Consider the following 22,415-nt stretch of genomic DNA (forward strand, 5'->3'; position numbering starts at 1 on the left):
CACAGCCATATATCTATACACTGATAGTACACAGGCATATATCTATATACTGATAGCACACAGGCATATATCTATATACTGATAGCACACAGGCATATATCTATATACTGATAGTACACAGGCATACATCTATATACTGATAGTACAGAGGCATATATCTATATACTGATAGCACACAGGCATATATCTATATACTGATAGTACACAGGCATATATCTATATACTGATAGCACACAGGCATATATCTATACACTGATAGTACACAGGCATATATCTATATACTGATAGTACACAGGCATATATCTATATACTGATAATACACAGGCATATATCTATATACTGATAGCACACAGGCATATATCTATATACTGATAGTACACAGGCATATATCTATATACTGATAGTACACAGGCATATATCTATATACTGATAGTACACAGGCACATATCTATATACTGATAGCACACAGGCATATATCTATATACTGATAGCACACAGGCATATATCTATATACTGATAGTACACAGGCATATATCTATATACTGATAGCACACAGGCACATATCTATATACTGATAGTACACAGGCATATATCTATATACTGATAGCACACACACAGGCACATATCTATATACTGATAGTACACAGGCATATATCTATATACTGATAGCACACAGGCATATATCTATATACTGATAGTACACAGGCATAGATCTATATACTGATAGTACACAGGCATATATCTATATACTGATAGTACACAGGCATATATCTATATACTGATAGCACACAGGCATATATCTATATACTGATAGTACACAGGCATACATCTATATACTGATAGTACAGAGGCATATATCTATATACTGATAGCACACAGGCATATATCTATATACTGATAGTACACAGGCATATATCTATATACTGATAGCACACAGGCATATATCTATACACTGATAGTACACAGGCATATATCTATATACTGATAGTACACAGGCATATATCTATATACTGATAATACACAGGCATATATCTATATACTGATAGCACACAGGCATATATCTATATACTGATAGTACACAGGCATATATCTATATACTGATAGTACACAGGCATATATCTATATACTGATAGTACACAGGCACATATCTATATACTGATAGTACACAGGCATATATCTATATACTGATAGCACACAGGCATATATCTATATACTGATAGTACACAGGCATATATCTATATACTGATAGCACACAGGCACATATCTATATACTAATAGTACAGAGGCATATATCTATATACTGATAGCACACAGGCACATATCTATATACTGATAGTACAGAGGCATATATCTATATACTGATAGCACACAGGCATATATCTATATACTGATAGTACACAGGCATAGATCTATATACTGATAGTACACAGGCATATATCTATATACTGATAGTACACAGGCATATATCTATATACTGATAGCACACAGGCATATATCTATATACTGATAGTACACAGGCATATATCTATATACTGATAGTACACAGGCATATATCTATACACTGATAGTACACAGGCATATATCTATATACTGATAGTACACAGGCATATATCTATATACTGATAGTACACAGGCATATATCTATATACTAATAGTACACAGGCATATATCTATATACTGATAGTACACAGGCATATATCTATATACTGATAGCTCACAGGCATATATCTATATACTGATAGTACACAGGCATATATCTATACACTGATAGTACACAGGCATATATCTATATACTGATAGCACACAGGCATATATCTATATACTGATAGTACACAGGCATATATCTATATACTGATAGTACACAGGCATATATCTATATACTGATAGCACACAGGCATATATCTATATACTGATAGTACACAGGCATATATCTATATACTGATAGTACACAGGCATATATCTATAAACTGATAGCACACAGGCATATATCTATATACTGATAGTACACAGGCATACATCTATATACTGATAGTACACAGGCATATATCTATATACTGATAGCACACAGGCATATATCTATATACTGATAGTACACAGGCATATATCTATATACTGATAGCACACAGGCATATATCTATATACTGATAGTACACAGGCATACATCTATATACTGATAGTACACAGGCATATATCTATATACTGATAGCACACAGGCATATATCTATATACTGATAGTACACAGCCATATATCTATATACTGATAGCACACAGGCATATATCTATATACTGATAGTACACAGGCATATATCTATATACTGATAGTACACAGGCATACATCTATATACTGATAGTACACAGGCATATATCTATATACTGATAGCACACAGGCATATATCTATATACTGATAGTACACAGGCATATATCTATATACTGATAGCACACAGGCATATATCTATATACTGATAGTACACAGGCATACATCTATATACTGATAGTACACAGGCATATATCTATATACTGATAGCACACAGGCATATATCTATATACTGATAGCACACAGGCATATATCTATATACTGATAGCACACAGGCATATATCTATACACTGATAGTACACAGGCATATATCTATATACTGATAGCACACAGGCATATATCTATATACTGATAATACACAGGCATATATCTATATACTGATAGCACACAGGCATATATCTATATACTGATAGTACACAGGCATATATCTATATACTGATAGTACACAGGCATATATCTATATACTGATAGTACACAGGCACATATCTATATACTGATAGTAGAGAGGCATATATCTATATACTGATAGCACACAGGCATATATCTATATACTGATAGTACACAGGCATATATCTATATACTGATAGCACACAGGCATATATCTATATACTGATAGCACACAGGCATATATCTATATACTGATAGCACACAGGCATATATCTATACACTGATAGTACACAGGCATATATCTATATACTGATAGCACACAGGCATATATCTATATACTGATAGTACACAGGCATATATCTATATACTGATAGTACACAGGCATATATCTATATACTGATAGTACACAGGCATATATCTATATACTGATAGTACACAGGTATATATCTATATACTGATAGCACACAGGTATATATCTATATACTGATAGTTTCGAGGCATCGTGCATCCCTAACGGTCATAGATGTGGTCATAGAGTTTGGTGGTTTCTTATGTTGATCTGTTAGATTCTTCGCACTCTCTGCTGTATTGTACTGAATTGTTACATATGTGAAATCAGGGGGAAGATCTGACTATTATTAAAACAGAGGATGAAGAAGAAGAGCGAGTGAGGGTCGATCAACCGTGTAAGAGTGAACCGGAGGAGGAAATTCCAGGAGGTGTTACCAGAGGTCAGTAATAATGAATTTAGAAAGTGAACTCCGTGGTTTATTAAGCAGGACCTGCTGTGTTATTTGTTGTTGTTTTTTTAACCACATTCCTCCCCTTATACTTGGCGTCCTCCAGATTCCAACGCTGTCATTTTCTTTTTTGCCCCCCTCCATGTTGTTCCACTACAGCCCTTACTCCGTTTTGCACCTAACATTTGCGTGTTGTAATTAAAGGTACAAAGAGGAGACACCATCTCTCCTCAGTAGGCGTTGCCTCACTTTTTGTTGTGACGCTGTCCAATCAGAGCGGACCACTTCACAGCGATGCAGAAAACCTGCTGATTTTGAGACATTTCCTGCAGGTCTTTGCATCGCTGTGAGGCTGTCCACTATGATTAGATAGCGTCACAGCAATGAGCGAGTCAACATCTACTGAGGAGAGAAAAGGTCTTCTCCTTTCTGTTCTCTTTAAGGTGGGGTTCCTCCTTAGTTGTACATTACAGTAACACGTCAGACACTGTATTATACATAGTGCAGGACCTGAGGGAGCTGTGACTGCACATAGAAGTTCTCTACAAGGTGTTCTATGAATCCGGTCATGCACTAGGCTTAGCATCAGATTTTGGGGGGCAGCGGCTGTCATTAACAGCTGCACTCTAGGCCGAGATCTAGGAAAGCTCAGTTCAACCACTTACAGAGAATGTGTCATCAGAAAATGATCTATTGTACAAATCAAGTTTCTGTTAAACATATTTTTTATGATTTTTTGGTGGGTTTTTTTTATATTATTTTTTTGTCTTTATCTAATCTTGCAGTTTGCCCTCTGGCCAATGAGTCTCATAGTAGACTGCTCCTTACAGTTCTCAGCAGTCATCTCATTATCATCACAGGCAGGATTACACTGACAGGTAACACCTATATATGTAGATAACAAAGAATCCACCATTCATAATAGACTGACCCTTCCTGTTCTGTAGAGATCATTTCTCAGCACTCATCTCATTATCATCACAGGCAGGATTACACTGACAGGTAACATCTATATATAGATAATACAGAATCCACCATTCATAATGGACTGACCCTTCCTGTTCTGTATAGATCACTTCTCATCACACCTCTCATTATCATCACAGGCAGGATTACACTGACAGGTAACATCTATATATAGATAATACAGAATCCACCATTCATAATGGACTGACCCTTCCTGTTCTGTATAGATCACTTCTCATCACACCTCTCATTATCATCACAGGCAGGATTACACTGACAGGTAACATCTATATATGTAGATAACAAAGAATCCACCATTCATAATAGACTGACCCTTCCTGTTCTGTATAGATCACTTCTCATCACACCTCTCATTATCATCACAGGCAGGATTACACTGACAGGTAACGTGTATATATAGATAACACAGGATCCACCATTCATAATGGACTGATCCTTCCTATTCTGTAGAGATCGTTTCTCAGCAGTCATCTCATTATCATTACAGGCAGGATTACACTGACAGGTTACACCTATATATATATATATATATATATATATATATATATATATATATATATATATATAGAACAGGGTATAGGAGCGGCACTGTGTAGATAGCCAAGAAACGGTTGGTGCTAGCTTCAAAAATTAAGGTGTGACGTACTCCTCATACATATATCCAAGAAAAGAGACTAGAAGCAGCACTCAGCAAAAAATGTGAATTTATTCACCCAACACAGCCCTGTGTTAGACAACATATAGGCTCAAATGGCCAGAAAGATATAACTGACAATAGCTGGACACAATAGTACAATCATGTAAAGGCTGAAAAAGCTAGCACATACCCTGGGACATGATAAGGAGTGCAGGAGATCAAAAAAGTGGATGGATGAATGAACGCCTCGACGCGCGTTTCGCCCTGTAGACCGGCTTCGTCAGAGTTATATCTTTCTGGCCATTTGAGCCTATTTGTTGTCTTTGGATGCTTCTAGCTTCACTTTTCATGTATTGCTATATATTTTGTAGGCAATGATAGACCTTATTGTCTATCTCTGCATATTGTCATAATCAGCTGGTAGCTCTATACTACGTGTGGGCCTTATTACCTTATATGTAAAACAAAAAAGAAAAACTATATCAGAAATATAACCAGGCACTCTTGGGTCATTGAAAAATTATGAAATTTTATTTATTATTAAAACTCCAATTATTTAGAGAATATAAATGTATTCACACAATTTAAAACATTTTTGTCTCCTGGCCAGGAAAAGGTTACATACAGATACAAAATATACTAATAAGTAGGAAGCATAGATGTACACCTTGTTTTCCCCACAAATCGGGGTAAATGGCAAGAAAATAGATCCCAGAAAAAATCGCTAGGTTGAATTCACACCTGCGTTTTTTTCCCTTTGCACATACTTATGTGTATTTCCTCCAAAAAATGACAGCAATTCTTGTCAAAAGAGCGTGTAGTAGATTTATGAGGAAGGCCTTCCCATATATGAAAGAAGCATACCCCTATAAAAATAAAGCTGTCATTCAGTAAGGGGTTTGTATTTTTTATTTGTGTGTGGCTCTCATTCCTCCCTTTCAAGGATCAATCTTGCCTCAGGGATCAGGGGTAATAGACAGTCTATTTCTTAGACCATTACGGTCAAAATATATTCCTCCCGATCCTTATAATAATCACAGAGAGCTCCGTTCTTAATGATTTTATACTGCTTTTACCTTTAAACATGCACAAAGAGACGTGGAAGAGCAGCAGGCACAATTTGAAGCTCCAATGCCTCTCACCAGGTGGTATTCAGGTGAGATTCCGCCCATAAGCTCATACCTTCCTTCAAGCCTTTAGGATTGAGTTCTTCAATATAGGCTTTATTACGTCTCCGACATGCAAGGTTGCTCCACAGAAACATGTAGAGGTATTAGATCCAAAAGAAAGAGGGGCCCACACTTTCAAAAAGGTGATTTTCCAAACCATATAGTATCCATATAGTATCCTTTTTCGTGCGATGTTCCCAACACGGCCAGGGATTCACAAGGCAGAGTCTCGACGTCACTACCCGCCTTGCTTGATTAGGTCAGCTGACGCGTTTCATCCCTTATCGGGATTTCCTCAGAGCTGTCTTAGCAAGTCCAGCCAGATTCAGTGCATTTATAGGGTCCAACGTGCTTTCATTGGATCTATAGTTGGGAATAAAATATCCTGTACCGAAGGTCTATGCTATTGCAAGATTACCCTCGTATTCCTTCAACGAAGTGACAACAATAATTTTCTTTCTACATCAAAAAATATATGTTAAGGAAAAAACTGACAATCAATTAGTTCGATATTAATGAACATTTTAATCCCTATATAGATCGTGCATAATCAGTAATGTCCCTCATACGCTAATATATATGTGAAACTCGAGTTTTGGAGAAAATTACTTCCTGCCTAAATAAAGTTAAATAATATTACCCAAGTTATACATTTCATATTTCACATATTTTTTGAGATGTTAAATACAAATATTTTTCCTTTTAATAAAAGAAAAAAGAGAAAAAGAAAGAAAAACTTTTCTTTCCATATTTTTACATAGAGAGACATAGATACGAAGAGCTTTTAAATATTACATTTTTGTTTATTACATTTTTATTTAGTCAAGATATTCAAGCCCGTTTTTTTGCAAATAACCCATAAATATAGTTCCATTATATGAGTAAATTCTCAATTTTATGACAAAAAATATGGGTGGAGTTCGTTGAGCCCTCCCGGGACAGCAGGGAGGGGGCTCATACCCAAAAGGGCAACAAAGTCCCAAGTCCCCACTAACCCCGGAAGGAACACGAAAAACCCCCACACCTCCAAAAGTCTAAGGAGACATCAAGGGACAAAGTGTCAATCAACGTACACAACGTATTTTAATCCCTGTATAGATGGAGGACAGTCCATGGTGTGCCCTCACATGGAAATACATATGGATCTCTAGTGTAGGAGAGAGTTGTTTACTACCTGAATATACTTTAATGCCATTACAAAAATTGTACATTTTATATTGCAAATTTTTACAAAGAGATATATATGGGTAAAGTCAATAAGCATTTCATACTGAGTATCCAAATACTTATGCCAGTTATTCTATATGAAGTTTCCTTGAGCCATTGCTCCATAGGTATGATTCCACTCCATCTATGAATTATCAATTCGATGACCGAAGAACATGCGGACGGAATCAAACCAACGTTCCAGGGAAGGCAGGGAGGGGGCTCTTATACCTGGAGGGGCAACAGAACCCGGGTCCCCACCAATCCTGGGAGGCAAGCATATAATTCCCCACACATTCAATCATCAAGGAACAGGATAAATGAACAATCCATAAAAAATCAAAGTATGTACTTAGATGGAATGAAGTTCTCTATTAACCCCCACTACCCATTAATCCTCGGATATGTCACTTATGTACTCCTCCTCATATGAAGAAACTCCTTAGTACGAGGGGAACAAAAGGGAAGATAAGTCATTTATCTGAAAAGTGGCCTATTCTATATTTATGAGCAAAACCCACCCCATCAGTTTTGCCTTTTGGCCCTCAAATTGATTATTCCAAGAGATATTCCATACTTCTTGTTAATCGATGAGAATTACCGAGTATGGATCCAGTCAATCATGCGCCCCCTAGGATCAAAAAATTTTTTCATATCTTTTTATCACATCATGGGATATATATGAAATGGGAGGGGGCCGGAGGAGACCTCTAAAGACGCTGGAAAACAGCCATCCCAGAGGAGGTCCACATGCTACCTCCCAAATGGAAAATTAAAGAAACATATTGAATTTTATTTCATTGTTTAATCCTCTAGGGTTTAGGGTACCCAGTGTATAGATCCACATGGTCTCCTTCTGTAAAAGTATACGATTGCGATCACCTCCTCTTCTATCCCCAAACAGTTGGTAGATCCCCATGAATTTTAGGCCCGCAGGTGATTGCTCATGGTGTGTTTTAAAATGTGCTGCCAATGGATTTTTTATATCTCCCTTTGAAATATCCAAAATGTGTTCATTTATGCGTATGTGCAGTTCTCGTTTGGTTTTCCCAATATATTGTTTTCCACAAGGGCAGATAATCGAGTACACAACCATCGTGGAACGACAGTTAATATAATTAAGGACTTTAAATTCCCTTTTGTGTTCACTATCCGAGAAAGTATTTGACTTCAGCACGTATTTACAACATCTACACGAACCACACATGAACATTCCCTTGGGGCGTTTTTGTAGCCATGCCTCATTTTCTGGAGTTCTTCTCTTGAACTCCGAGCTGACTAGTATGTCTCTCAATGTAGGGGCCTTCCTGGGAACCATACTCGGTGTATCTCCAACTATTTGATTAATTTTTTGGTCCAAAGTTAAATGTGGCCAGTTTTTTATCATCAAGTTACGCAAAATTTCCCAATGGGACCCATATCTTGAAATGAATCTAACTCTCTTGTCCTCATTATTCCTTTTATTTCTTTGAAGGATTTCCTGTCTATTATGTCTTAATGCCCTATTGTATCCCTTCTTGATTAACTTCTTGGGGTACCCCCTATTCTCAAAACGAGACGATAGGTCTTCTGCTTCATTCTTAAAGTCCTTTAATTCCGAACAGTTACGCCGAATTCTAAGGAATTCACTTATTGGGATCCCCCTAATCTGAGATACAGGATGGTGACTACTTGCTGCTAATAGGGTATTACCCGATGTTGGTTTCCGATATGTAGTTGTTTTCAATTTGTTTTCCACCTTATAGATGTTAAGATCTAGGAAACTAATAGTATCTTTACTATGAGTGAATGTCAAAAAGATATTTAAGTTATTTATATTCAAATCCTTGATGAACTCTTCCAGTGATTCAAGGGAACCCCTCCAACACAACAGGATATCATCCATGTATCTAAGCCAAGTTCGGGCACACTTCCTAAAGAGGGGGTGAGGGTACACAATAAATTCCTCCCACCACCCCAGATGTAGGCAGGCATACGATGGTGCACAAGAGGACCCCATAGCTGTTCCATGTGTCTGGCGATAATACTTGCCATCAAAGGAAAAACAATTATGATTTAAAATGAACTCTAACATTTCTATAATAAATTCGTTCTGATGGGCCCAATCACCCCCCCTCCTCTCCAAAAAGTGTGCAGCTGCTCTTAAGCCAATGTCATGTGGGATCGAAGTATACAATGATTCTACATCTAATCCAACAAGAAGAAAATCCTCATCGATTCTCAGATTATAAATTTTGTTAAGGAGATCTCCTGTATCCAATACAAAAGAAGGAAGTGTACGGACAAAGGGTTTTAGTTTCTCATCTATGTATTTTCCAAGGTGATCTGTCGGGCCATCACAGCCCGAAATAATGGGTCTGCCCGGGGGAGTATTCCTGTCCTTGTGCACCTTTGGAAGTACATACATAGTGGGCATTCGTGGCTCTCTCACCTCCAGATATTGTAATTCATGTTTGTTTATCAGACCCTCATCTAACGCAAATAACAGCTTCCTATTCAATATCTCAGCTATATTGGTCAATGGATTATCTTTTAGAAGGATATACGCATCGGTATCTAGCTGTCTTTTAATCTCACCGACATAGTCCTCCTCCTTGAGAAGTACAACATTTCCCCCTTTATCACTGGGTTTTATCACGATGTTTTTGAAATTTTGCAATTCCTTCAGAGCCTTTCGTTCCCTTTTTGTTAGGTTGTCCTCACACAGGAGGGAGGACCAGTCGATGAGACCAATGTCCCTAAGCATTGCCTCCAGAAAGGCATGTGTGCATCTATTTGAATAAACGCTAGGCATTGTACTGCTTTTTTTACGTAGTCCTGTATATTCTGGAATGAGATCCACTAGATCTCCTATGCCTTCATTTGAATCCCCACATGGATTACTCTCCCTCCATAATTCATTTAAGTCCACCAATGTGTTTAGATCCGATAGTTCCAAATTGGATACTATATCGCATCCAGTTGTCTCACGCTGTGATGATAAATCTATGTCTTTGTTTCCATTCTCCCCCTCCTTCTTTTCCCCATGCCAAAGTCTCAAAATAATTTTTCTCAAAAAGAGGTGGAGATCTTTGCAAATTTCAAACTCCTTTCCAGGAGTGACGGGTGAAAAACCCAAACCCCGATTTAAGAGGGAAATATGGTCTATTGAGAGGGGGAGATCTGTCAGATTTATTATGTTATTTTGATTATCTTCTATCTTCCCCTGCGTTGTCTTGTATTGGGTCCTCCTTTTTTCTCTACTATTCTTTCCTCTCCGTATTTTCCTTTGTTTCGATCTCCTAAAAAAGATACCTTTGATTGTGTCTCCTCCATTCTGGAAAATTTTCCCATTTCAGTATCACTAGATGGGTCACTAGTTGTTTCTCCATCTGTTGACATAAACGTATTCCTTCTTATCCGAGGTCTACGTCTATTTTGTCCTTCCTTATTCATTGAGAAGGAGAAGATTTGTTTTTGTTCAAAATCAAAGGTATCCCTTTGGAATTTTTTTCTCTTTCGGGTAGATATTTCCCGAAGTTCCCTTTCCACCTCTTTTTTAAGGCTATCATTTAATTTTTGGAAATCTGGGTCATTACAAAAGGCATCTAATTTTTTCACGCTCTCTTCAATTTCGATAGTGAGCGAGCCCAACATAATTTTCTCCTCCTCTATTAATAAATCCATCAAATTTTTTGAATGCCTTAAGCATTCCTCATCCCATTTCTCCAGAAATAATTCTCTTTTGAAATGTGACGCTGGAGTTGTGCGTCTGCGTAAACCTCTTGGTGTTATATTTGATGTTTTATAGGCTTCTAAGCTCTGAATATCCCATTTACGTCTCAGATGACTTAATATTAATTTACGATGATTTTTAAAGAGGCCATATATGTCTCTCCTTGAGTCCTCTATATTTTTATTTAACTCACAATTTAGTAATGCAGCAATCTGTGCATCTACCTCCGTATCCAGGCAATATGCCATTATGAGGGCACACCACTGACTGTACGTCCCCAAATGAAAATAAAGAAAAACAAAATCTATTATCAAGGGTAAGCAAGAAAAGTTGGAGGGAAAAAAGAAAAACACCCTCCTATAAACTTATATAAAACAAGATTAGGTTTAGAAAACCATACCCAATAGAAAACCCAACAATAAATGCGATATCAATATCACACGGTGCCAATTCTGAAAGATATATATGTAAAACAAAAAAGAAAAACTATATCAGAAATATAACCAGGCACTCTTGGGTCATTGAAAAATTATGAAATTTTATTTATTATTAAAACTCCAATTATTTAGAGAATATAAATGTATTCACACAATTTAAAACATTTTTGTCTCCTGGCCAGGAAAAGGTTACATACAGATACAAAATATACTAATAAGTAGGAAGCATAGATGTACACCTTGTTTTCCCCACAAATCGGGGTAAATGGCAAGAAAATAGATCCCAGAAAAAATCGCTAGGTTGAATTCACACCTGCGTTTTTTTCCCTTTGCACATACTTATGTGTATTTCCTCCAAAAAATGACAGCAATTCTTGTCAAAAGAGCGTGTAGTAGATTTATGAGGAAGGCCTTCCCATATATGAAAGAAGCATACCCCTATAAAAATAAAGCTGTCATTCAGTAAGGGGTTTGTATTTTTTATTTGTGTGTGGCTCTCATTCCTCCCTTTCAAGGATCAATCTTGCCTCAGGGATCAGGGGTAATAGACAGTCTATTTCTTAGACCATTACGGTCAAAATATATTCCTCCCGATCCTTATAATAATCACAGAGAGCTCCGTTCTTAATGATTTTATACTGCTTTTACCTTTAAACATGCACAAAGAGACGTGGAAGAGCAGCAGGCACAATTTGAAGCTCCAATGCCTCTCACCAGGTGGTATTCAGGTGAGATTCCGCCCATAAGCTCATACCTTCCTTCAAGCCTTTAGGATTGAGTTCTTCAATATAGGCTTTATTACGTCTCCGACATGCAAGGTTGCTCCACAGAAACATGTAGAGGTATTAGATCCAAAAGAAAGAGGGGCCCACACTTTCAAAAAGGTGATTTTCCAAACCATATAGTATCCATATAGTATCCTTTTTCGTGCGATGTTCCCAACACGGCCAGGGATTCACAAGGCAGAGTCTCGACGTCACTACCCGCCTTGCTTGATTAGGTCAGCTGACGCGTTTCATCCCTTATCGGGATTTCCTCAGAGCTGTCTTAGCAAGTCCAGCCAGATTCAGTGCATTTATAGGGTCCAACGTGCTTTCATTGGATCTATAGTTGGGAATAAAATATCCTGTACCGAAGGTCTATGCTATTGCAAGATTACCCTCGTATTCCTTCAACGAAGTGACAACAATAATTTTCTTTCTACATCAAAAAATATATGTTAAGGAAAAAACTGACAATCAATTAGTTCGATATTAATGAACATTTTAATCCCTATATAGATCGTGCATAATCAGTAATGTCCCTCATACGCTAATATATATGTGAAACTCGAGTTTTGGAGAAAATTACTTCCTGCCTAAATAAAGTTAAATAATATTACCCAAGTTATACATTTCATATTTCACATATTTTTTGAGATGTTAAATACAAATATTTTTCCTTTTAATAAAAGAAAAAAGAGAAAAAGAAAGAAAAACTTTTCTTTCCATATTTTTACATAGAGAGACATAGATACGAAGAGCTTTTAAATATTACATTTTTGTTTATTACATTTTTATTTAGTCAAGATATTCAAGCCCGTTTTTTTGCAAATAACCCATAAATATAGTTCCATTATATGAGTAAATTCTCAATTTTATGACAAAAAATATGGGTGGAGTTCGTTGAGCCCTCCCGGGACAGCAGGGAGGGGGCTCATACCCAAAAGGGCAACAAAGTCCCAAGTCCCCACTAACCCCGGAAGGAACACGAAAAACCCCCACACCTCCAAAAGTCTAAGGAGACATCAAGGGACAAAGTGTCAATCAACGTACACAACGTATTTTAATCCCTGTATAGATGGAGGACAGTCCATGGTGTGCCCTCACATGGAAATACATATGGATCTCTAGTGTAGGAGAGAGTTGTTTACTACCTGAATATACTTTAATGCCATTACAAAAATTGTACATTTTATATTGCAAATTTTTACAAAGAGATATATATGGGTAAAGTCAATAAGCATTTCATACTGAGTATCCAAATACTTATGCCAGTTATTCTATATGAAGTTTCCTTGAGCCATTGCTCCATAGGTATGATTCCACTCCATCTATGAATTATCAATTCGATGACCGAAGAACATGCGGACGGAATCAAACCAACGTTCCAGGGAAGGCAGGGAGGGGGCTCTTATACCTGGAGGGGCAACAGAACCCGGGTCCCCACCAATCCTGGGAGGCAAGCATATAATTCCCCACACATTCAATCATCAAGGAACAGGATAAATGAACAATCCATAAAAAATCAAAGTATGTACTTAGATGGAATGAAGTTCTCTATTAACCCCCACTACCCATTAATCCTCGGATATGTCACTTATGTACTCCTCCTCATATGAAGAAACTCCTTAGTACGAGGGGAACAAAAGGGAAGATAAGTCATTTATCTGAAAAGTGGCCTATTCTATATTTATGAGCAAAACCCACCCCATCAGTTTTGCCTTTTGGCCCTCAAATTGATTATTCCAAGAGATATTCCATACTTCTTGTTAATCGATGAGAATTACCGAGTATGGATCCAGTCAATCATGCGCCCCCTAGGATCAAAAAATTTTTTCATATCTTTTTATCACATCATGGGATATATATGAAATGGGAGGGGGCCGGAGGAGACCTCTAAAGACGCTGGAAAACAGCCATCCCAGAGGAGGTCCACATGCTACCTCCCAAATGGAAAATTAAAGAAACATATTGAATTTTATTTCATTGTTTAATCCTCTAGGGTTTAGGGTACCCAGTGTATAGATCCACATGGTCTCCTTCTGTAAAAGTATACGATTGCGATCACCTCCTCTTCTATCCCCAAACAGTTGGTAGATCCCCATGAATTTTAGGCCCGCAGGTGATTGCTCATGGTGTGTTTTAAAATGTGCTGCCAATGGATTTTTTATATCTCCCTTTGAAATATCCAAAATGTGTTCATTTATGCGTATGTGCAGTTCTCGTTTGGTTTTCCCAATATATTGTTTTCCACAAGGGCAGATAATCGAGTACACAACCATCGTGGAACGACAGTTAATATAATTAAGGACTTTAAATTCCCTTTTGTGTTCACTATCCGAGAAAGTATTTGACTTCAGCACGTATTTACAACATCTACACGAACCACACATGAACATTCCCTTGGGGCGTTTTTGTAGCCATGCCTCATTTTCTGGAGTTCTTCTCTTGAACTCCGAGCTGACTAGTATGTCTCTCAATGTAGGGGCCTTCCTGGGAACCATACTCGGTGTATCTCCAACTATTTGATTAATTTTTTGGTCCAAAGTTAAATGTGGCCAGTTTTTTATCATCAAGTTACGCAAAATTTCCCAATGGGACCCATATCTTGAAATGAATCTAACTCTCTTGTCCTCATTATTCCTTTTATTTCTTTGAAGGATTTCCTGTCTATTATGTCTTAATGCCCTATTGTATCCCTTCTTGATTAACTTCTTGGGGTACCCCCTATTCTCAAAACGAGACGATAGGTCTTCTGCTTCATTCTTAAAGTCCTTTAATTCCGAACAGTTACGCCGAATTCTAAGGAATTCACTTATTGGGATCCCCCTAATCTGAGATACAGGATGGTGACTACTTGCTGCTAATAGGGTATTACCCGATGTTGGTTTCCGATATGTAGTTGTTTTCAATTTGTTTTCCACCTTATAGATGTTAAGATCTAGGAAACTAATAGTATCTTTACTATGAGTGAATGTCAAAAAGATATTTAAGTTATTTATATTCAAATCCTTGATGAACTCTTCCAGTGATTCAAGGGAACCCCTCCAACACAACAGGATATCATCCATGTATCTAAGCCAAGTTCGGGCACACTTCCTAAAGAGGGGGTGAGGGTACACAATAAATTCCTCCCACCACCCCAGATGTAGGCAGGCATACGATGGTGCACAAGAGGACCCCATAGCTGTTCCATGTGTCTGGCGATAATACTTGCCATCAAAGGAAAAACAATTATGATTTAAAATGAACTCTAACATTTCTATAATAAATTCGTTCTGATGGGCCCAATCACCCCCCCTCCTCTCCAAAAAGTGTGCAGCTGCTCTTAAGCCAATGTCATGTGGGATCGAAGTATACAATGATTCTACATCTAATCCAACAAGAAGAAAATCCTCATCGATTCTCAGATTATAAATTTTGTTAAGGAGATCTCCTGTATCCAATACAAAAGAAGGAAGTGTACGGACAAAGGGTTTTAGTTTCTCATCTATGTATTTTCCAAGGTGATCTGTCGGGCCATCACAGCCCGAAATAATGGGTCTGCCCGGGGGAGTATTCCTGTCCTTGTGCACCTTTGGAAGTACATACATAGTGGGCATTCGTGGCTCTCTCACCTCCAGATATTGTAATTCATGTTTGTTTATCAGACCCTCATCTAACGCAAATAACAGCTTCCTATTCAATATCTCAGCTATATTGGTCAATGGATTATCTTTTAGAAGGATATACGCATCGGTATCTAGCTGTCTTTTAATCTCACCGACATAGTCCTCCTCCTTGAGAAGTACAACATTTCCCCCTTTATCACTGGGTTTTATCACGATGTTTTTGAAATTTTGCAATTCCTTCAGAGCCTTTCGTTCCCTTTTTGTTAGGTTGTCCTCACACAGGAGGGAGGACCAGTCGATGAGACCAATGTCCCTAAGCATTGCCTCCAGAAAGGCATGTGTGCATCTATTTGAATAAACGCTAGGCATTGTACTGCTTTTTTTACGTAGTCCTGTATATTCTGGAATGAGATCCACTAGATCTCCTATGCCTTCATTTGAATCCCCACATGGATTACTCTCCCTCCATAATTCATTTAAGTCCACCAATGTGTTTAGATCCGATAGTTCCAAATTGGATACTATATCGCATCCAGTTGTCTCACGCTGTGATGATAAATCTATGTCTTTGTTTCCATTCTCCCCCTCCTTCTTTTCCCCATGCCAAAGTCTCAAAATAATTTTTCTCAAAAAGAGGTGGAGATCTTTGCAAATTTCAAAGTGCCTGGTTATATTTCTGATATAGTTTTTCTTTTTTGTTTTACATATATATCTTTCAGAATTGGCACCGTGTGATATTGATATCGCATTTATTGTTGGGTTTTCTATTGGGTATGGTTTTCTAAACCTAATCTTGTTTTATATAAGTTTATAGGAGGGTGTTTTTCTTTTTTCCCTCCAACTTTTCTTGCTTACCCTTGATAATAGATTTTGTTTTTCTTTATTTTCATTTGGGGACGTACAGTCAGTGGTGTGCCCTCATAATGGCATATTGCCTGGATACGGAGGTAGATGCACAGATTGCTGCATTACTAAATTGTGAGTTAAATAAAAATATAGAGGACTCAAGGAGAGACATATATGGCCTCTTTAAAAATCATCGTAAATTAATATTAAGTCATCTGAGACGTAAATGGGATATTCAGAGCTTAGAAGCCTATAAAACATCAAATATAACACCAAGAGGTTTACGCAGACGCACAACTCCAGCGTCACATTTCAAAAGAGAATTATTTCTGGAGAAATGGGATGAGGAATGCTTAAGGCATTCAAAAAATTTGATGGATTTATTAATAGAGGAGGAGAAAATTATGTTGGGCTCGCTCACTATCGAAATTGAAGAGAGCGTGAAAAAATTAGATGCCTTTTGTAATGACCCAGATTTCCAAAAATTAAATGATAGCCTTAAAAAAGAGGTGGAAAGGGAACTTCGGGAAATATCTACCCGAAAGAGAAAAAAATTCCAAAGGGATACCTTTGATTTTGAACAAAAACAAATCTTCTCCTTCTCAATGAATAAGGAAGGACAAAATAGACGTAGACCTCGGATAAGAAGGAATACGTTTATGTCAACAGATGGAGAAACAACTAGTGACCCATCTAGTGATACTGAAATGGGAAAATTTTCCAGAATGGAGGAGACACAATCAAAGGTATCTTTTTTAGGAGATCGAAACAAAGGAAAATACGGAGAGGAAAGAATAGTAGAGAAAAAAGGAGGACCCAATACAAGACAACGCAGGGGAAGATAGAAGATAATCAAAATAACATAATAAATCTGACAGATCTCCCCCTCTCAATAGACCATATTTCCCTCTTAAATCGGGGTTTGGGTTTTTCACCCGTCACTCCTGGAAAGGAGTTTGAAATTTGCAAAGATCTCCACCTCTTTTTGAGAAAAATTATTTTGAGACTTTGGCATGGGGAAAAGAAGGAGGGGGAGAATGGAAACAAAGACATAGATTTATCATCACAGCGTGAGACAACTGGATGCGATATAGTATCCAATTTGGAACTATCGGATCTAAACACATTGGTGGACTTAAATGAATTATGGAGGGAGAGTAATCCATGTGGGGATTCAAATGAAGGCATAGGAGATCTAGTGGATCTCATTCCAGAATATACAGGACTACGTAAAAAAAGCAGTACAATGCCTAGCGTTTATTCAAATAGATGCACACATGCCTTTCTGGAGGCAATGCTTAGGGACATTGGTCTCATCGACTGGTCCTCCCTCCTGTGTGAGGACAACCTAACAAAAAGGGAACGAAAGGCTCTGAAGGAATTGCAAAATTTCAAAAACATCGTGATAAAACCCAGTGATAAAGGGGGAAATGTTGTACTTCTCAAGGAGGAGGACTATGTCGGTGAGATTAAAAGACAGCTAGATACCGATGCGTATATCCTTCTAAAAGATAATCCATTGACCAATATAGCTGAGATATTGAATAGGAAGCTGTTATTTGCGTTAGATGAGGGTCTGATAAACAAACATGAATTACAATATCTGGAGGTGAGAGAGCCACGAATGCCCACTATGTATGTACTTCCAAAGGTGCACAAGGACAGGAATACTCCCCCGGGCAGACCCATTATTTCGGGCTGTGATGGCCCGACAGATCACCTTGGAAAATACATAGATGAGAAACTAAAACCCTTTGTCCGTACACTTCCTTCTTTTGTATTGGATACAGGAGATCTCCTTAACAAAATTTATAATCTGAGAATCGATGAGGATTTTCTTCTTGTTGGATTAGATGTAGAATCATTGTATACTTCGATCCCACATGACATTGGCTTAAGAGCAGCTGCACACTTTTTGGAGAGGAGGGGGGGTGATTGGGCCCATCAGAACGAATTTATTATAGAAATGTTAGAGTTCATTTTAAATCATAATTGTTTTTCCTTTGATGGCAAGTATTATCGCCAGACACATGGAACAGCTATGGGGTCCTCTTGTGCACCATCGTATGCCTGCCTACATCTGGGGTGGTGGGAGGAATTTATTGTGTACCCTCACCCCCTCTTTAGGAAGTGTGCCCGAACTTGGCTTAGATACATGGATGATATCCTGTTGTGTTGGAGGGGTTCCCTTGAATCACTGGAAGAGTTCATCAAGGATTTGAATATAAATAACTTAAATATCTTTTTGACATTCACTCATAGTAAAGATACTATTAGTTTCCTAGATCTTAACATCTATAAGGTGGAAAACAAATTGAAAACAACTACATATCGGAAACCAACATCGGGTAATACCCTATTAGCAGCAAGTAGTCACCATCCTGTATCTCAGATTAGGGGGATCCCAATAAGTGAATTCCTTAGAATTCGGCGTAACTGTTCGGAATTAAAGGACTTTAAGAATGAAGCAGAAGACCTATCGTCTCGTTTTGAGAATAGGGGGTACCCCAAGAAGTTAATCAAGAAGGGATACAATAGGGCATTAAGACATAATAGACAGGAAATCCTTCAAAGAAATAAAAGGAATAATGAGGACAAGAGAGTTAGATTCATTTCAAGATATGGGTCCCATTGGGAAATTTTGCGTAACTTGATGATAAAAAACTGGCCACATTTAACTTTGGACCAAAAAATTAATCAAATAGTTGGAGATACACCGAGTATGGTTCCCAGGAAGGCCCCTACATTGAGAGACATACTAGTCAGCTCGGAGTTCAAGAGAAGAACTCCAGAAAATGAGGCATGGCTACAAAAACGCCCCAAGGGAATGTTCATGTGTGGTTCGTGTAGATGTTGTAAATATGTGCTGAAGTCAAATACTTTCTCGGATAGTGAACACAAAAGGGAATTTAAAGTCCTTAATTATATTAACTGTCGTTCCACGATGGTTGTGTACTCGATTATCTGCCCTTGTGGAAAACAATATATTGGGAAAACCAAACGAGAACTGCACATACGCATAAATGAACACATTTTGGATATTTCAAAGGGAGATATAAAAAATCCATTGGCAGCACATTTTAAAACACACCATGAGCAATCACCTGCGGGCCTAAAATTCATGGGGATCTACCAACTGTTTGGGGATAGAAGAGGAGGTGATCGCAATCGTATACTTTTACAGAAGGAGACCATGTGGATCTATACACTGGGTACCCTAAACCCTAGAGGATTAAACAATGAAATAAAATTCAATATGTTTCTTTAATTTTCCATTTGGGAGGTAGCATGTGGACCTCCTCTGGGATGGCTGTTTTCCAGCGTCTTTAGAGGTCTCCTCCGGCCCCCTCCCATTTCATATATATCCCATGATGTGATAAAAAGATATGAAAAAATTTTTTGATCCTAGGGGGCGCATGATTGACTGGATCCATACTCGGTAATTCTCATCGATTAACAAGAAGTATGGAATATCTCTTGGAATAATCAATTTGAGGGCCAAAAGGCAAAACTGATGGGGTGGGTTTTGCTCATAAATATAGAATAGGCCACTTTTCAGATAAATGACTTATCTTCCCTTTTGTTCCCCTCGTACTAAGGAGTTTCTTCATATGAGGAGGAGTACATAAGTGACATATCCGAGGATTAATGGGTAGTGGGGGTTAATAGAGAACTTCATTCCATCTAAGTACATACTTTGATTTTTTATGGATTGTTCATTTATCCTGTTCCTTGATGATTGAATGTGTGGGGAATTATATGCTTGCCTCCCAGGATTGGTGGGGACCCGGGTTCTGTTGCCCCTCCAGGTATAAGAGCCCCCTCCCTGCCTTCCCTGGAACGTTGGTTTGATTCCGTCCGCATGTTCTTCGGTCATCGAATTGATAATTCATAGATGGAGTGGAATCATACCTATGGAGCAATGGCTCAAGGAAACTTCATATAGAATAACTGGCATAAGTATTTGGATACTCAGTATGAAATGCTTATTGACTTTACCCATATATATCTCTTTGTAAAAATTTGCAATATAAAATGTACAATTTTTGTAATGGCATTAAAGTATATTCAGGTAGTAAACAACTCTCTCCTACACTAGAGATCCATATGTATTTCCATGTGAGGGCACACCATGGACTGTCCTCCATCTATACAGGGATTAAAATACGTTGTGTACGTTGATTGACACTTTGTCCCTTGATGTCTCCTTAGACTTTTGGAGGTGTGGGGGTTTTTCGTGTTCCTTCCGGGGTTAGTGGGGACTTGGGACTTTGTTGCCCTTTTGGGTATGAGCCCCCTCCCTGCTGTCCCGGGAGGGCTCAACGAACTCCACCCATATTTTTTGTCATAAAATTGAGAATTTACTCATATAATGGAACTATATTTATGGGTTATTTGCAAAAAAACGGGCTTGAATATCTTGACTAAATAAAAATGTAATAAACAAAAATGTAATATTTAAAAGCTCTTCGTATCTATGTCTCTCTATGTAAAAATATGGAAAGAAAAGTCTTTCTTTCTTTTTCTCTTTTTTCTTTTATTAAAAGGAAAAATATTTGTATTTAACATCTCAAAAAATATGTGAAATATGAAATGTATAACTTGGGTAATATTATTTAACTTTATTTAGGCAGGAAGTAATTTTCTCCAAAACTCGAGTTTCACATATATATTAGCGTATGAGGGACATTACTGATTATGCACGATCTATATAGGGATTAAAATGTTCATTAATATCGAACTAATTGATTGTCAGTTTTTTCCTTAACATATATTTTTTGATGTAGAAAGAAAATTATTGTTGTCACTTCGTTGAAGGAATACGAGGGTAATCTTGCAATAGCATAGACCTTCGGTACAGGATATTTTATTCCCAACTATAGATCCAATGAAAGCACGTTGGACCCTATAAATGCACTGAATCTGGCTGGACTTGCTAAGACAGCTCTGAGGAAATCCCGATAAGGGATGAAACGCGTCAGCTGACCTAATCAAGCAAGGCGGGTAGTGACGTCGAGACTCTGCCTTGTGAATCCCTGGCCGTGTTGGGAACATCGCACGAAAAAGGATACTATATGGATACTATATGGTTTGGAAAATCACCTTTTTGAAAGTGTGGGCCCCTCTTTCTTTTGGATCTAATACCTCTACATGTTTCTGTGGAGCAACCTTGCATGTCGGAGACGTAATAAAGCCTATATTGAAGAACTCAATCCTAAAGGCTTGAAGGAAGGTATGAGCTTATGGGCGGAATCTCACCTGAATACCACCTGGTGAGAGGCATTGGAGCTTCAAATTGTGCCTGCTGCTCTTCCACGTCTCTTTGTGCATGTTTAAAGGTAAAAGCAGTATAAAATCATTAAGAACGGAGCTCTCTGTGATTATTATAAGGATCGGGAGGAATATATTTTGACCGTAATGGTCTAAGAAATAGACTGTCTATTACCCCTGATCCCTGAGGCAAGATTGATCCTTGAAAGGGAGGAATGAGAGCCACACACAAATAAAAAATACAAACCCCTTACTGAATGACAGCTTTATTTTTATAGGGGTATGCTTCTTTCATATATGGGAAGGCCTTCCTCATAAATCTACTACACGCTC

General features: G+C 37.8%; 1 protein-coding gene across 1 annotated transcript in view; it reads left to right on the plus strand.

Moving 5' to 3' along the window:
- Positions 1–3,321: 3,321 nt before the first annotated feature.
- Positions 3,322–22,415, plus strand: part of LOC142704373 (uncharacterized) — a gene marked incomplete at its 5' end in the record, with an annotated part of 72,157 nt that continues 53,063 nt past the window's right edge. The window contains 2 exons of the mRNA XM_075848274.1: positions 3,322–3,433; positions 4,228–4,320. Coding sequence (XP_075704389.1) covers positions 3,322–3,433; positions 4,228–4,320 — 205 coding nt within the window. The remainder of the gene's footprint in view (positions 3,434–4,227; positions 4,321–22,415) is intronic.

Source organism: Rhinoderma darwinii, unplaced genomic scaffold (genome assembly GCF_050947455.1).
Source record: "Rhinoderma darwinii isolate aRhiDar2 unplaced genomic scaffold, aRhiDar2.hap1 Scaffold_3306, whole genome shotgun sequence".
Taxonomy (NCBI): Eukaryota; Metazoa; Chordata; class Amphibia; order Anura; family Rhinodermatidae; genus Rhinoderma; species Rhinoderma darwinii.